The sequence below is a fragment of the Lissotriton vulgaris genome, chromosome 10 (assembly GCF_964263255.1).
Source record: "Lissotriton vulgaris chromosome 10, aLisVul1.2, whole genome shotgun sequence".
Classification (NCBI taxonomy): domain Eukaryota; kingdom Metazoa; phylum Chordata; class Amphibia; order Caudata; family Salamandridae; genus Lissotriton; species Lissotriton vulgaris.
The window spans coordinates 1,104,066,796-1,104,081,712 of NC_141698.1; the positions used below are offsets into that span (position 1 = coordinate 1,104,066,796).

General features: G+C 56.5%; 1 protein-coding gene across 1 annotated transcript in view; it reads right to left on the reverse strand.

The window, feature by feature from the left end:
- Positions 1-13,132, reverse strand: part of GALNT15 (polypeptide N-acetylgalactosaminyltransferase 15) — a 102,755-nt gene extending 89,623 nt beyond the window's left edge. Inside the window, exon 1 of the mRNA XM_086939921.1 lies at positions 12,937-13,132. Coding sequence (XP_086796047.1) covers positions 12,937-13,132 — 196 coding nt within the window. The remainder of the gene's footprint in view (positions 1-12,936) is intronic.
- Positions 13,133-14,917: the final 1,785 nt, after the last annotated feature.

A 14,917-nucleotide genomic window follows, 5' to 3' on the forward strand; every position in this document is an offset into this window, starting at 1 on the left:
CGCTCCCGCCACTTTCCAGCGACTCGTGAACCAGGTATTGGCGGGCCTCGAAGAGTTCAGCGCCGCCTACCTGGACGATATCGCTGTGTACAGCCGCCACTGGACAGAACACCTTCACCACCTCCGAGAAGTCCTGCACGCCCTCCAACAGGCCGGCCTCACCATCAAGGCCAGCAAATGCCAGATTGGCCAGGGGTCCGGGACCTCCCTCGGGCACCAAGTGGGGAGCGGTCTGGTGGCCCCGCTCCAACTCAAGATCGCTGCCATCCAGTCCTGGCAGCCACCCGTCACCCAAACCGAGGTCCGAGCCTTCTTGGGGCTCACCGGATACTACCGGCGGTTTGTGAAAGACTATGGCAGCATTGTGGGGCCCCTCACGGAACTCACATCCAAGAAAAACCCCAAAACAGTCAACTGGACCCCGGACTGTCAAGCGGCCTTCGAGAAGCTGAAGGCCGCCATGTGCACCGCCCCTGTACTCCAGGCCCCCGACTACAGCCGGGAATTCATCATCCAGACGGACGCCTCAGATCATGGCATTGGGGCAGTCCTCTCTCAACTAAACCCCGAGGGAGTCGATAAGACAGTGGCCTTCATCAGCCGACGCCTGCTAGCTCGAGAACAGCGCTGGAGCACCATCGAGCGGGAGGCCTTTGCCGTAGTGTGGGCCCTCAAGAAGCTCCGGCCCTACCTCTTCGGTACCTACTTCCGGGTACAAACAGATCATCGGCCCCTGCAATGGTTGGGTCCATCTCCCTGCAGGGGATGGACTTCACTGTGGAGCATCGTCCAGGCCAGGACCACGCCAACGCGGACGGCCTGTCACGCTTTTTCCGCCTCGACGAGGAGAGTCCACAAGAGGATGGGTGACTCTCCCCGCCTTCAGCTGGGGGGGACGCATGTTGGACAGGCCTCATGAAGGGCTCGCTCCCTCCGCACATGACAGAGCCCGAACACCGGCTCTCCCGGAGTCACCAAAAGAACGACCCCGATGACCCACAGAAGCAACCCGCAACCCGTCCCCCACGGGACGCCTGCTCCCGAACATCTCAGTATCACGGGCCCGGGCCCCCGTCAGCACCATTGCCCGACCCAGCCGCCATCTTGGACACTGCACCACGAGGCCGCGTGGCCTCAGCTTGACCCCAACCCTGGGCCTGGCCAGGCCCCGACATCGCGGCACCACCATCCACCCAGGAGGTGAACGGACCACTTGGCAGGTCAATGGGAGAGAGGAGTGTCGATGGCTCTCCCCCGCAAGGTGCCGATCGCCCCCAGCCTCCCCGGGCGCTGGCTCCACCCCCCTGCTGGGTGTCTGGACTCCCTCCTCCCGGACCTCCCGACCTCCCAGAGCGAGGGCCCGGACATCAAAGGAGGCCAGACCTATAACTGGGGCAGCTCCAGAGCAGGAAGGCAGTTGTATCCTGGAGTCGAGAGACACCTAGAAGAACTCATCCTTGACGGACTGCTGGCGCTGCCGCAGCCCTGCCGCGACCCCCTGCAACCCTCATCCTCATCGGGACCTGCTGGCCCTGCCGCGGCCCTCTGCAACCCACATCGTCGTCGGGACCTGCTGGCGCTGCCGCGGCCCTCCTCAAGTGAGACTTATCATCCGAGCCTGCTGGCGCTGCCGCAGCCCGACCTTCCAGAACTCCGAGCTCGAGGATTGTGAGCTATTCATCGTACCACCTCAGTACCAGATCGGTACCAAGACTGTCCCGCTACCCCCTTTCTCTTCCAGAGACAAGAATTGAGAGGACCCTCGTGTCCCGATCTCACTGTATCGTGATATCTTTGCTGCAAGAACTGCATATAAAAAGCGTTAACCTTATCCTTGTGTGGTGTCCATCTGTGGGGGGGAAGTTACTTGTTGGACGATCGCTGGAGACGGCCCTCACCGGAGGCCTCTCCCCTTGTCCTCGGCCGACCCTCCAGGTCCCCGTCTAACACGGGGGCAGGGAGTGTGTCTCATACAGGACTAGGGGGCAGGGGGTGTGTCTCATACAGGACCTTGGGTAGGGAGTGTGTCTCATACAGGACCAGGGGACAGGGAGTGTGTCTCATACAGGGTGCAGGGAGTGTGTCTAATACAGGTTGCAGGGAGTGTATCTCATACAGGACCTAGGGGCACAGAGTGTGTCTCATACAGGCCGGGGGGCAGGGAGTGTGTCTCATACAGGACCTGGGGACAGGGAGTGTGTCTCACACAGGACCTGGGGGCAGGGAGTGTGTCTCATACAGGACCTGGGGGCAGAGAGTGTGTTTCATTCAGGACCTGGGGGCAGGGAGTGTGTCTCATACAGGACCTGGGAGCAGGGAGTGTGTCTCATACAGGACCTGGGGCAGGGAGTGTGTCTCATACAGGACCTGGGGCAGGGAGTGTGTGTCATACAGGACCTGGGAGTAGGGAGTGTGTCTCATACAGGAACCGAGGACAGGGAGTGTGTCTCATAAAGGACCCGGGGGCAGGGGGTGTGTCTCATAAAGGACACGGGGGCAGGGAGTGTGTCTCATACGAATGTAAATGTAAATGTAAATGTATAGGCATTTATATAGCGCACTACTTACCCGGAGGGTCCCAAGGCGCTTCGACCGCTGCGAAACCCTTCCTGGCTTCCCTGAGAGATGGTCCCTTAATGGGTATCTCCAGGGTGAGACCAGGCATCCCCGGCGGTCTGGTGGGGCCGTTAGTGAAGATGAGGCAAGCTAATGCCCAGAGTTGCCGAGTGTGATCGCTGATCAGAGTGGGCACCGAGGCGAGAGAATTATCGAGTCCGCTGACCCTGGTCCAGAAACCTGCCGCGCCGGGAATCGAACCCTGGTCCCGGGCCGTCCTCTGCTCTCGGGTCTGCCGCCTCTAACCAGTGAGCCACACTACAGGGTGCAGGGAGTGTGTCTCATACAGGTTGCAGGGAGTGTGTCTCATACAGGACCAGGGGCCAGGGGTCTGTCTCATACAGGACCTAGGGGCAGGGAGTGTGTCTCATACAGGACGCGGGGGCAGGGAGTGTGTCTCATACAGGACCAGGGGACAGGGAGTGTGTCTCATACAGGGTGCAGGGAGTGTGTCTCATACAGGTTGCATGGAGTGTATCTCATACAGGACCTAGGGGCAGAGAGTGTGTCTCATTCAGGACCTGGGGGCAGGGAGTGTGTCTCATACAGGACCTGGGGCCAGGGAGTGTGTCTCATACAGGACCTGGGAGCAGGGAGTGTGTCTCATACAGGACCTGGGAGCAGGGAGTGTGTCTCATACAGGATTTGGGGGCTGGGAGTGTGTCTCATACAGGACCTGGGAGCAGGGAGTGTGTCTCATACAGGACCTGGGAGCAGGGAGTGTGTCTCATACAGGACCTGGGGCAGGGAGTGTGTTTCATACAGGACCAGGGGGCAGGGGTCTGTCTCATACAGGACCCGGGGGCAGGGAGTGTGTCTCATACAGGACCTGGGGGTAGGGAGTGTGTCTCATGAAGGACCCGGGGGCAGGGGGTGTGTCTCATACAGGACACGGGGGCAGGGAGTGTGTCTCATACAGGACCAGGGGACAGGAAGTGTGTCTCATACAGGGTGCAGGGAGTGTGTCTCATACAGGTTGCAGGGAGTGTGTCTCATACAGGCCTGGGGGCAGGGAGTGTGTCTCATACAGGACCTGGGGGCAGGGAGTGTGTCTCATACAGGAACCGAGGGCAGGGAGTGTGTCTCATACAGGACCTGGGGGCAGGGAGTGTGTCTCATACAGGACCTGGGGGCAGGGAGTGTGTTTCATACAGGACCTGGGGGCAAGGAGTGGTTCTCATACGGGACCTGGGGGCAGGGAGTGTGTTTCATAAAGGACCTGGGGGCAGGGAGTGTGTCTCATAAAGGACCTGAGGGCAGGGAGTGTGTTTCATACAGGACCTGGGGGCAGGGAGTGTGTCTCATACAGGACCTGGGGGCAGGGAGTGTGTCTCATACAGGACCTGGGGGCAGGGAGTGTGTCTCATACAGGACCTGGGGGCAGGGAGTGTGTCTCATACAGGACCTGGGGGCAGGGAGTGTGTCTCATACAGGACCTGGGGTCAGGGAGTGTGTCTCATACAGGACCTGGGGGCAGGGAGTGTGCCTCATACAGGACCTGGGGGCAGGGAGTGTGTCTCATACAGGACCCAGGGGCAGGGAGTGTGTCTCATACAGAACCCAGGGTCAGGGAGTGTGTCTCATACAGGACCTGGGGGCAGGGAGTGTGTCTCATACAGGACCTGGGGCAGGGAGTGTGTCTCACACAGGACCTGGGGCAGGGGTCTGTCTCATACAGGACCTGGGGGCAGGGAGAGTGTCTCATACAGGACCTGGGGGCAGGGAGTGTGTCTCATACAGGACCTGGGGGCAAGGAGTGTGTATCATACAGGACCTGGGGGCAGGGGTCTGTCTCATACAGGACCTGCGGGCAGGGAGTGTGTCTCATACAGGACCTGGGGCAGGGAGTGTGTCTCATACAGGACCTGGGGGCAGGGGGTGTGTTTCATACAGGACCTGGGGGCAGGGGTCTGTCTCTTACAGGACCTGGGGCAGGGAGTGTGTCTCATACAGGACCTGGGGCAGGGTGTGTGACTCATAAAGGACCCGGGGACAGGGGGTATGTCTCATACATGACCCGGGGGCAGGGAGTGTGTCTCATACAGGACCTGGGGAAGGGAGTGTGTCTCATACAGGACCTGGGGGCAGGAAGTGTGTCTCATACAGGACCTGGGGGCAGGGAGTGTGTCTCATACAGGACCTGGGGGCAGAGAGTGTGTCTCATACAGGACCTGGGGCAGGGAGTGTGTCTCATACAGGACCTGGGGGCAGGGAGTGTGTCTCAGACAGGACCTGGGGCCAGGGGTCTGTCTCATACAGGACCTGGGGGTAGGGAGTGTGTCTCATACAGGACCTGGGAGCAGGGAGTGGGTTTCATACAGGACCTGGGGGCAGCGAGTGTGTCTCATACAGGACCTGGGGCCAGGGGTCTGTCTCATACAGGACCTGGGGGTAGGGAGTGTGTCTCATACAGGACCTAGGAGCAGGGAGTGTGTTTCATACAGGACCTGGGGGCAAGGAGTGGTTCTCATACGGGACCTGGGGGCAGGGAGTGTGTTTCATACAGGACCTGGGGGCAGGGAGTGTGTCTCATACAGAACCCAGGGTCAGGGAGTGTGTCTCATACAGGACCTGGGGGCAGGGAGTGTGTCTCATACAGAACTCAGGGTCAGGGATTGTGTCTCATACAGGACCTGGGGGCAGGGAGTGTGTCTCATACAGGACCTCGGGGCAGGGAGTGTGTTTCATACAGGACCTGGGGGCAGGGAGTGTGTCTCATACAGGACCTGGGGGCAGGGAGTGTGTCTCATACGGGCCCCGCTGGCAGGGGGTGTGCCTCATACAGGACCTGGGGGCAGGGAGTGTGTCTCATACAGAACCCAGGGTCAGGGAGTGTGTCTCATACAGGACCTGGGGGCAGGGAGTGTGTCTCATACAGGACCTGGGGCAGGGAGTGTGTCTCGTACAGGACCTGGGGGCAGGGAGTGTGTCTCATACAGGACCTGGGGCCAGGGGTCTGTCTCATACAGGACCTGGGGGTAGGGAGCGTGTCTCATACAGGACCTGGGAGCAGGGAGTGGGTTTCATACAGGACCTGGGGGCAGGGAGTGTGTCTCATACAGGACCTGGGGGCAAGGAGTGGTTCTCATACGGGACCTGGGGGCAGGGAGTGTGTTTCATACAGGACCTGGGGGCAGGGAGTGTGTCTCATACAGAACCCAGGGTCAGGGAGTGTGTCTCATACAGGACCTGGGGGCAGGGAGTGTGTCTCATACAGAACCCAGGGTCAGGAAGTGTGTCTCATACAGGACCTGGGGGCAGGGAGTGTGTCTCATACAGGACCTGGGGGCAGGGAGTGTGTCTCATACAGGACCTGGGGGCAGGGAGTGTCTCTTATACAAGACCTGGGGGCAGGGAGTGTGTCTCATACAGCACCCGGGGGCAGGGGGTGTGTCTCATACAGGACCTGCGGCAGGGAGTGTGTCTCATACAGGACCTGGGGGCAGGGAGTGTGTCTCATACAGGACCTGGGGCCAGGGGTCTGTCTCATACAGGACCTGGGGGCAGGGAGTGTGTCTCATACAGGACCTGGGGGCAGGGAGTGTGTCTCATACAGGACCTGGGGGCAGGGAGTGTGTCTCATACAGGACCTGGGGTCAGGGAGTGTGTCTCATACAGGACCTGGGGTCAGGGAGTGTCTCTTATACAAGACCTGGGGGCAGGGAGTGTGTCTCATACAGCACCCGGGGGCAGGGGGTGTGTCTCATACAGGACCTGCGGCAGGGAGTGTGTCTCATACAGGACCTGGGGGCAGGGACTGTGTCTCATACAGGACCTGGGGCCAGGGGTCTGTCTCATACAGGACCTGGGGGTAGGGAGTGGGTTTCATACATCACCCGGGGGCAGGGGGTGTGTCTCATACAGGACCTGCGGCAGGGAGTGTGTCTCATACAGGACCTGGGGGCAGGGAGTGTGTCTCATACAGGACCTGGGGCCAGGGGTCTGTCTCATACAGGGCCTGGGGGTAGGGAGTGGGTTTCATACAGGACCTGGGGGCAGGGAGTGTGTCTCATACAGGACCTGGGGGCAGGGAGTGTGTCTCATACAGGACCTGGGGGCAGGGAGTGTGTCTCATACAAGACCTGGGGGCAGGGAGTGTGTCTCATACAGGACCTGGGGCAGGGAGTACGTCTCACACAGCACCTGGGGCAGGGGTCTGTCTCATACAGGACCTGGGGGCAGGGAGAGTGTCTCATACAGGACCTGGGGGCAGGGAGTGTGTCTCATACAGGACCTGGGGGCAAGGAGTGTGTATCATACAGGACCTGGGGGCAGGGGTCTGTCTCATACAGGACCTGCGGGCACAGAGTGTGTCTCATACAGGACCTGGGGCAGGGAGTGTGTCTCATACAGGACCTGGGGGCAGGGGGTGTGTTTCATACAGGACCTGGGGGCAGGGGTCTGTCTCATACAGGGCCTGGGGGTAGGGAGTGGGTTTCATACAGGACCTGGGGGCAGGGAGTGTGTCTCATACAGGACCTAGGGGCAGGCAGTGTGTCTCATACAGGACCTGGGGGCAGGGAGTGTGTCTCATACAAGACCTGGGGGCAGAGAGTGTGTCTCATACAGGACCTGGGGCAGGGAGTACGTCTCACACAGGACCTGGGGCAGGGGTCTGTCTCATACAGGACCTGGGGGCAGGGAGAGTGTCTCATACAGGACCTGGGGGCAGGGAGTGTGTCTCATACAGGACCTGGGGGCAAGGAGTGTGTATCATACAGGACCTGGGGGCAGGGGTCTGTCTCATACAGGACCTGCGGGCACGGAGTGTGTCTCATACAGGACCTGGGGCAGGGAGTGTGTCTCATACAGGACCTGGGGGCAGGGGGTGTGTTTCATACAGGACCTGGGGGCAGGGGTCTGTCTCTTACAGGACCTGAGGCAGGGAGTGTGTCTCATATAGGACCTGGGGCAGGGTGTGAGACTCATAAAGGACCCGGGGGCAGGGGGTATGTCTCATACATGACCCGGGGGGCAGGGAGTGTGTCTCATACAGGACCTGGGGGCAGGAAGTGTGTCTCATACAGGACCTGGGGGCAGGGAGTGTGTCTCATACAGGACCTGGGGGCAGAGAGTGTGTCTCATACAGGACCTGGGGCAGGGAGTGTGTCTCATACAGGACCTGGGGGCAGGGAGTGTGTCTCATACAGGACCTGGGGCCAGGGGTCTGTCTCATACAGGACCTGGGGGTAGGGAGTGTGTCCCATACAGGACCTGGGAGCAGGGAGTGGGTTTCATACAGGACATGGGGGCAGGGAGTGTGTCTCATACAGGACCTGGGGGCAGGGGTCTGTCTCATACAGGACCTGAGGGCACGGAGTGTGTCTCATACAGGACCTGGGGCAGGGAGTGTGTCTCATACAGGACCTGGGGGCAGGGGGTGTGTTTCATACAGGACCTGGGGGCAGGGGTCTGTCTCATACAGGGCCTGGGGGCAGGGAGTGTGTCTCATACAGGACCTGGGGGCAGGGAGTGTGTCTCATACAGGACCTGGGGGCAGGGAGTGTGTCTCATACAAGACCTGGGGGCAGGGAGTGTGTCTCATACAGGACCTGGGGCAGGGAGTACGTCTCACACAGGACCTGGGGCAGGGGTCTGTCTCATACAGGACCTGGGGGCAGGGAGAGTGTCTCATACAGGACCTGGGGGCAGGGAGTGTGTCTCATACAGGACCTGGGGGCAAGGAGTGTGTATCATACAGGACCTGGAGGCAGGGGTCTGTCTCATACAGGACCTGCGGGCACGGAGTGTGTCTCATACAGGACCTGGGGCAGGGAGTGTGTCTCATACAGGACCTGGGGGCAGGGGGTGTGTTTCATACAGGACCTGGGGGCAGGGGTCTGTCTCTTACAGGACCTGGGGCAGGGAGTGTGTCTCATACAGGACCTGGGGCAGGGTGTGAGACTCATAAAGGACCCTGGGGCAGGGGGTATGTCTCATACATGACCCCGGGGCAGGGAGTGTGTCTCATACAGGACCTGGGGAAGGGAGTGTGTCTCATACAGGACCTGGGGGCAGGAAGTGTATCTCATACAGGACCTGGGGGCAGGGAGTGTGTCTCATACAGGACCTGGGGGCAGAGAGTGTCTCTCATACAGGACCTGGGGCAGGGAGTGTGTCTCATACAGGACCTGGCGGCAGGTAGTGTGTCTCATACAGGACCTGGGGCCAGGGGTCTGTCTCATACAGGACCTGGGGGTAGGGAGTGTGTCTCATACAGGACCTGGGAGCAGGGAGTGGGTTTCATACAGGACCTGGGGGCAGGGAGTGTGTCTCATACAGGACCTGGGGCCAGGGGTCTGTCTCATACAGGACCTGGGGGTAGGGAGAGTGTCTCATACAGGTCCTAGGAGCACGGAGTGTGTTTCATACAGGACCTGGGGGCAAGGAGTGGTTCTCATATGGGACCTGGGGGCAGGGAGTGTGTTTCATACAGGACCTGGGGGCAGGGAGTGTGTCTCATACAGAACCCAGGGTCAGGGAGTGTGTCTCATACAGGACCTGGGGGCAGGGAGTGTGTCTCATACAGAACCCAGGGTCAGGGATTGTGTCTCATACAGGACCTGGGGGCAGGGAGTGTTTCTCATACAGGACCTGGGGGCAGGGAGTGTGTTTCATACAGGACCTGGGGGCAGGGAGTGTGTCTCATACAGGACCTGGGGGCAGGGAGTGTGTCTCATACAGGACTCGGGAGCAGGGGGTGTGTCTCATACAGGACCTGGGGGCAGGGAGTGTGTCTCATACAGGACCTGGGGCCAGGGGTCTGTCTCATACAGGACCTGGGGGTAGGGAGCGTGTCTCATACAGGACCTGGGAGCAGGGAGTGTGTCTCATACAGGACCTGGGGCCAGGGGTCTGTCTCATACAGGACCTGGGGGTAGGGAGCGTGTCTCATACAGGACCTGGGAGCAGGGAGTGTGTCTCATACAGGACCTGGGGCCAGGGGTCTGTCTCATACAGGACCTGGGGGTAGGGAGCGTGTCTCATACAGGACCTGGGAGCAGGGAGTGTGTCTCATACAGGACCTGGGGCCAGGGGTCTGTCTCATACAGGACCTGGGGCAGGGAGTGTGTCTCATACAGGACCTGGGGGTAGGGGGTGTGTCTCATACAGGACCTGGGGCCAGGGGTCTGTCTCATACAGGACCTGGGGGTAGGGAGTGTGTCTCATACAGGACCTGGGGGCAGGGGTCTGTCTCATACAGGACCTGGGGGTAGGGAGTGTGTCTCATACAGGACCTGGGGGCAGGGGTCTGTCTCATACAGGACCTGGGGGTAGGGAGCGTGTCTCATACAGGACCTGGGAGCAGGGAGTGTGTCTCATACAGGACCTGGGAGCAGGGAGTGTGTCTCATACAGGACCTGGGAGCAGGGAGTGTGTCTCATACAGGACCTGGGAGCAGGGAGTGTGTCTCATACAGGACCTGGGAGCAGGGAGTGTGTCTCATACAGGACCCGGGGGCAGGGAGTGGCAGCGTGGTTCATTTTGAAATGGCAATGGCGGGTTGTCATTAGATCTGCTTTTGGATTGGCTTATGGGTGGAGATATATATATATAGGGCAGTAATAAACACATGAAGGGTGGGCCAATTGAGCACTGCAGCCTTAGGATTGATTAAGCAGAGGGCATAATAACAAGGATTTATTTATGCAAGCTGTATCATAATGAATAACAAGATAATGGTGAATGTTTCATTGTCGTTTATAGTGACCCCTGAAGGCGGGCTCCGGTAGCCTGAAATGCGTTGTTTTTTTTAATAAACACTGCCTTGGACAAATCATGCATCAGTGCGTGTTTTTGTAAGAGGTCATGAGGGGCACAACGTAAACATGTGAAGCTTTGGCGATGGCATGACATTCCTGCGTGTGGACCGAACAGGAATCGAGCAATAAAAGTGGGATTAGAAATATGGAGTACATGGAATACATGGAGTTAAATGGTTGTACAAATAAGTAGGCGCCGAACATGCGCACTGGAGACGGGGCGTTAAATCGCCCCTCGTCATGGGGTTGTTCATTGACGTGTCCTTCGGGCGAGGCATGTTTCCAGTGAGCAGGCATTCTTGGAGGATGAGGATACATATGGATAACCTTTGGATTAAGAGGGGTGCATCCCACAACTATAATTGATCATTATCACTATTACCTAAGACACTTTTTGGTTTGAATTCGAGATATTGAAAAAAAACTGTAAAGCAACAAAACGAAATATGTTTAATAGTCAACATCATAAAAAAAGAAAACGAATGTTCGAGTCCTACATTTGACCAATGTGCCCAAGATCACGGCTGACGAGTGGGGCCTCTCATGCATGACACTTTCCAGTAGTTCTGACTTCTTATGTCATTGGGTTCACCTTTCTGGGCCTCGTCGTCTTGCTGTTACTATTATAAATGGGATTAACATCCCAGCATGCATCTTGCTGGAGGCCGAAACCCCATTACTGTTTAAAGATGGCCCCCTCCAGTATCATCTCTGTGTTGTACATGGACATGCGCCCAGATTGTGCGTCCCTTTACACCCCCTCGTAAGCACCCCCCATGCCTCCAGAGTGTACACAGTGCTTGTACCTCAACTGCACATCCCTTGGTGGCCCCTGAGCTCCACGCCCAGGGCTTTCATGAGAAGATTCATCTAGTTCAGTGGGACCAAACTTTCATGAACTACTACCTACCTTTTAGAAAGACCAACGTTTGCGACCCGCCTCCCTTGAATGGACCAGGCGGCGATATTTGAATGCACCTGAAGCATCGTGTTGCAGCCGAGGTCCTTTACAGAGGGCACATTTTGAAGTGGCCCCTGACTGCACAGATGCGGCTTTACTGATAAAACTACACAACGCAAACGGTACTGTGGGAAATCGGAGTTCAGGGAATATTTATCATTTGTGCATCACCAAGTAAAGTGCCTTCATTTGTTTTGTTTCTAAATCTGTGGGCCTGATTGACAGAGGGCCTTCGCACTCGCGGCGGGGGGGCCGCAGTCATGGGGGAGTCTCCTCACTCCGGCGGAGTCTTCTCAATACACGGAGACTACCCCATGACTGCGGGGGGCCCCGCCACGAGGGCAGAGACTCCCCCTTGACTGCGGGGCCCCCGCCACGAGGGCAAAGACTCCCCCATGTCTGTGGGGCTCCCGCCACGAGGGCAGAGACTCCCCCATGTCTGTGGGGCCTCCACCATGAGAGCAGAGACTCCCCCACGACTGCGAGGCCTCAACACCAGGGCAGAGACTCCCCCATGACTACGGGGCCCCTACACAAGGGCAGAGACACCCCCATGACTGTGGGGCCCCTACACGAGGGCAGAGACACCCCCATGACTGTGGGGCCCCCACTGCAAGTGTAGTGGCCCTCTGTGAATCAGGCCCCATGTTTCTAGCATACTTCAGAATTACAAAAATAAAAGCGCTTCATTCTTGCTTTTTCTTACTGCTGAAACAATGCAATTTTTTATAGACATCTACATTTTGTTGCATGTCACAGAAAATTACATCACACTTTCCTGTACTCCAGCAAGATTGTCACAGAATTCACGTTAAAAACTCCTCTCACTTTGCAGTCAGAGAAAGAAAGGTAAACACCAGTCCCACAGGCTGGGATCTGTCAGAGGACACAGCCCGTCATTCGACCTCTATCTTTAAAGCACCAAATATGAAAGATAAACACAGAATGGAAGGCATCTTTATTTACTGCTGACTTTAGCGATCCCCCAAATATCGGCTGTCGACCCACAGTCTGGGAAACGCTATTCTAGCCTTCGATGAGCTGTATCACACACGTCTCTGATGAGGGCATGTCTGCTGCCCTGGGGCACTGAAATACATGCTCCTCTGATCTCATCTCCCTGTGCCCCCTGGCACGCGGAGGGCACCCACCTCAGGGTCATTTAGGGCACTGTGTCCAGGCCTGAACTTCTCACCTACAAACTCTTATTCTCAGGTGTGTCTGTGTGACGAGGTCAGAGGAAGGAAAACAACCTCTCATCACCATCCGCAGTGCATTAGGTTATCACATGAAAGTCCAGGACTGAAAGCAGTGTCGATGATGGCCTGGCCGCAGGTGACCGCCCTGGCCACACGCCATCCTGTGCCTCTCCATCGAAGCCACGTGTTTGCCTCAATGCACGTCATTCTGCCCTCTGCTTTATGCTTGACTTGATCTGTGCGCAGTAATGCTGGCTTGTGTGCATTTGCGCCTGTATGACAGCTGGGCCATGTTAAAATGGAGCTCTGAGAGTGTATTAGTACGCATGCACGCTCTACATGTACATGTAAACACAGTTTTAAGCATGCCTGTTAGTCGCAGGGCCTCCATGTGTACCTGGTTGGCTGAGGTCATCGACCAGCACGAGCTCCTGCAGTAGGTGTCGCGGCGCGGTGTCCAGCACGCTGCGGATGGTCCTTCGAAGCACTGGCCACGCCTCGTCGCGGAAAGAGATGACCACGCTGGCGGTGGGCAGGAGGGTCCCATGCCACAGCTGGAGGCACCTGTGGGGGCAGAGACCAGATCTTGGCATCCTGGACATATATCACTTACATTATGAGCCACAGGAATAGTGCTCACCACAAAGTGAACCTCCTCTTGGCGCTTACAAACCACGCTTAAGACCCAACTCCCACCATCGAAGAATGGAAAGCAGTGTATGGAAGGATTGCAAGCCCTGTAGGAAACATCTGTTCTCATCTGGAGCATCGGGGGGGGGGGGGGTTTGGTCCCCATTGAGCTTAGAAGCCTGTATTTTATCTCAATGTTGATGTATTTCTGTTTCAGTGGGGGTGCAGCCCCCTTTAATGCGAATGAGGCTCTCAGGGGTCTGCTATAGACTGCACATGTAGCTTTATTTTTAAACTTCACATAAGAACTTTAAAGTTGGCCACAGACACAGAACTTAACAACCTTGTAAACAGATCTACTGTGAACTATAATATATATGCTGTGTGATTCTTTTTTGCTTCTCTGTTCATCCATCACACAAAGCCTCTCTGGAGACCCCCTCTCACTGCCCCCACTTCGATGCATGTGCCCTCTGTATCTGCCTATCACCCCCTCCCCCCTGGGGACCTGTCCCCAGGGGACAGCCAGGGGGCAGGGTGGGCAGTCTGTGCTCCCCCAAGCCCACCCCAGGGTCTGAGCCCCAGCAGGGTCAGCGGAATGTGAAGACATCAGATGACACATTCACTGTCAGACATGCAACTATCAATAACACGTTATAACAACATTACAATAAAGAAATATTGTAAAAGACAGGATAAAACAGACATCTTTACCAGCACAATGTGAGCACCCAGGGGAGAAAGCCAATCAGGTGCCCCGAGGTTCCCTCGACAGTGCTGGTTCTGCACCCCCTGTCCTGGCAAAGGTCAGTGCAATGACCCCTGTCCAGGGTGTCAGAGGGTCAGCTGGCCATGGAAGGAGGCCGGCCTTCGTGCTCTCCAGGGCAGGGGTAGTTCGTAGCCCTTATCGGGAACCGCTTTAAGTAGATTGGATGCTGCTGTGTGCGAAGGATGCATTTAATCCCTGTACAACCTCCTGTTCGCACCGGAATCTGAAATGTACCCCGAACCTGTAACCAGGGCCGCAGTCTGACCCCCGCCCCCACCCCGGTCACTTTAGCCAATTAAAGTTTATTAAAGCCGGTGGATTCTTCTACAGTTTATCTTTTTTTAATTGTAGCTAGGTCTAATTCAGTTCTGATTGCTCCTATTTCCAGTCCTTTTGGCGGCTTCTAGTTAATTAATGTGAGATGCTAATATATCTATTGACTCTAGAGCTGTTATCCAAAGTGGGTTACAAAACTTAAATTCAAGATGACTTGAAGCTGAAAAAGAACAGAATAATATAAGACTAGTACAGAACCAAGGAACAAATGCCACCAGTCCATATCAACGTGAACAAATATACATGCAGCAGGTTATGCAAACTTAAATGGAAGATGACATGAAACCGAAAAAAGCCTGAATGATAATGGACCAGAACAGAAGCAAGGAGTCCAAACCAACTGGAACGGATGTACCTGCAGCAGGTGGAATGCTCTGGATCCCGCCTGAACGTCAAGATAAATACTGATCTGCTAAAATATTGCAGCTTAGATTTGAGGACCAAAATGTCGTGTAAGGATCCACAAGGAAAGATAGGTTTACTACACTTCACTCTTCATAAATGTTTGTTGGCAGTTTATATATCTTCAAAGTACCTGGATGTGAAGTTAAGAATATTCCATGTATTCTCGTCTATGCGGTCACCCTCACGATGCCGTGGGAGGCGGTGATATTTTTGCGCATCCATATTTTACCCACAATAG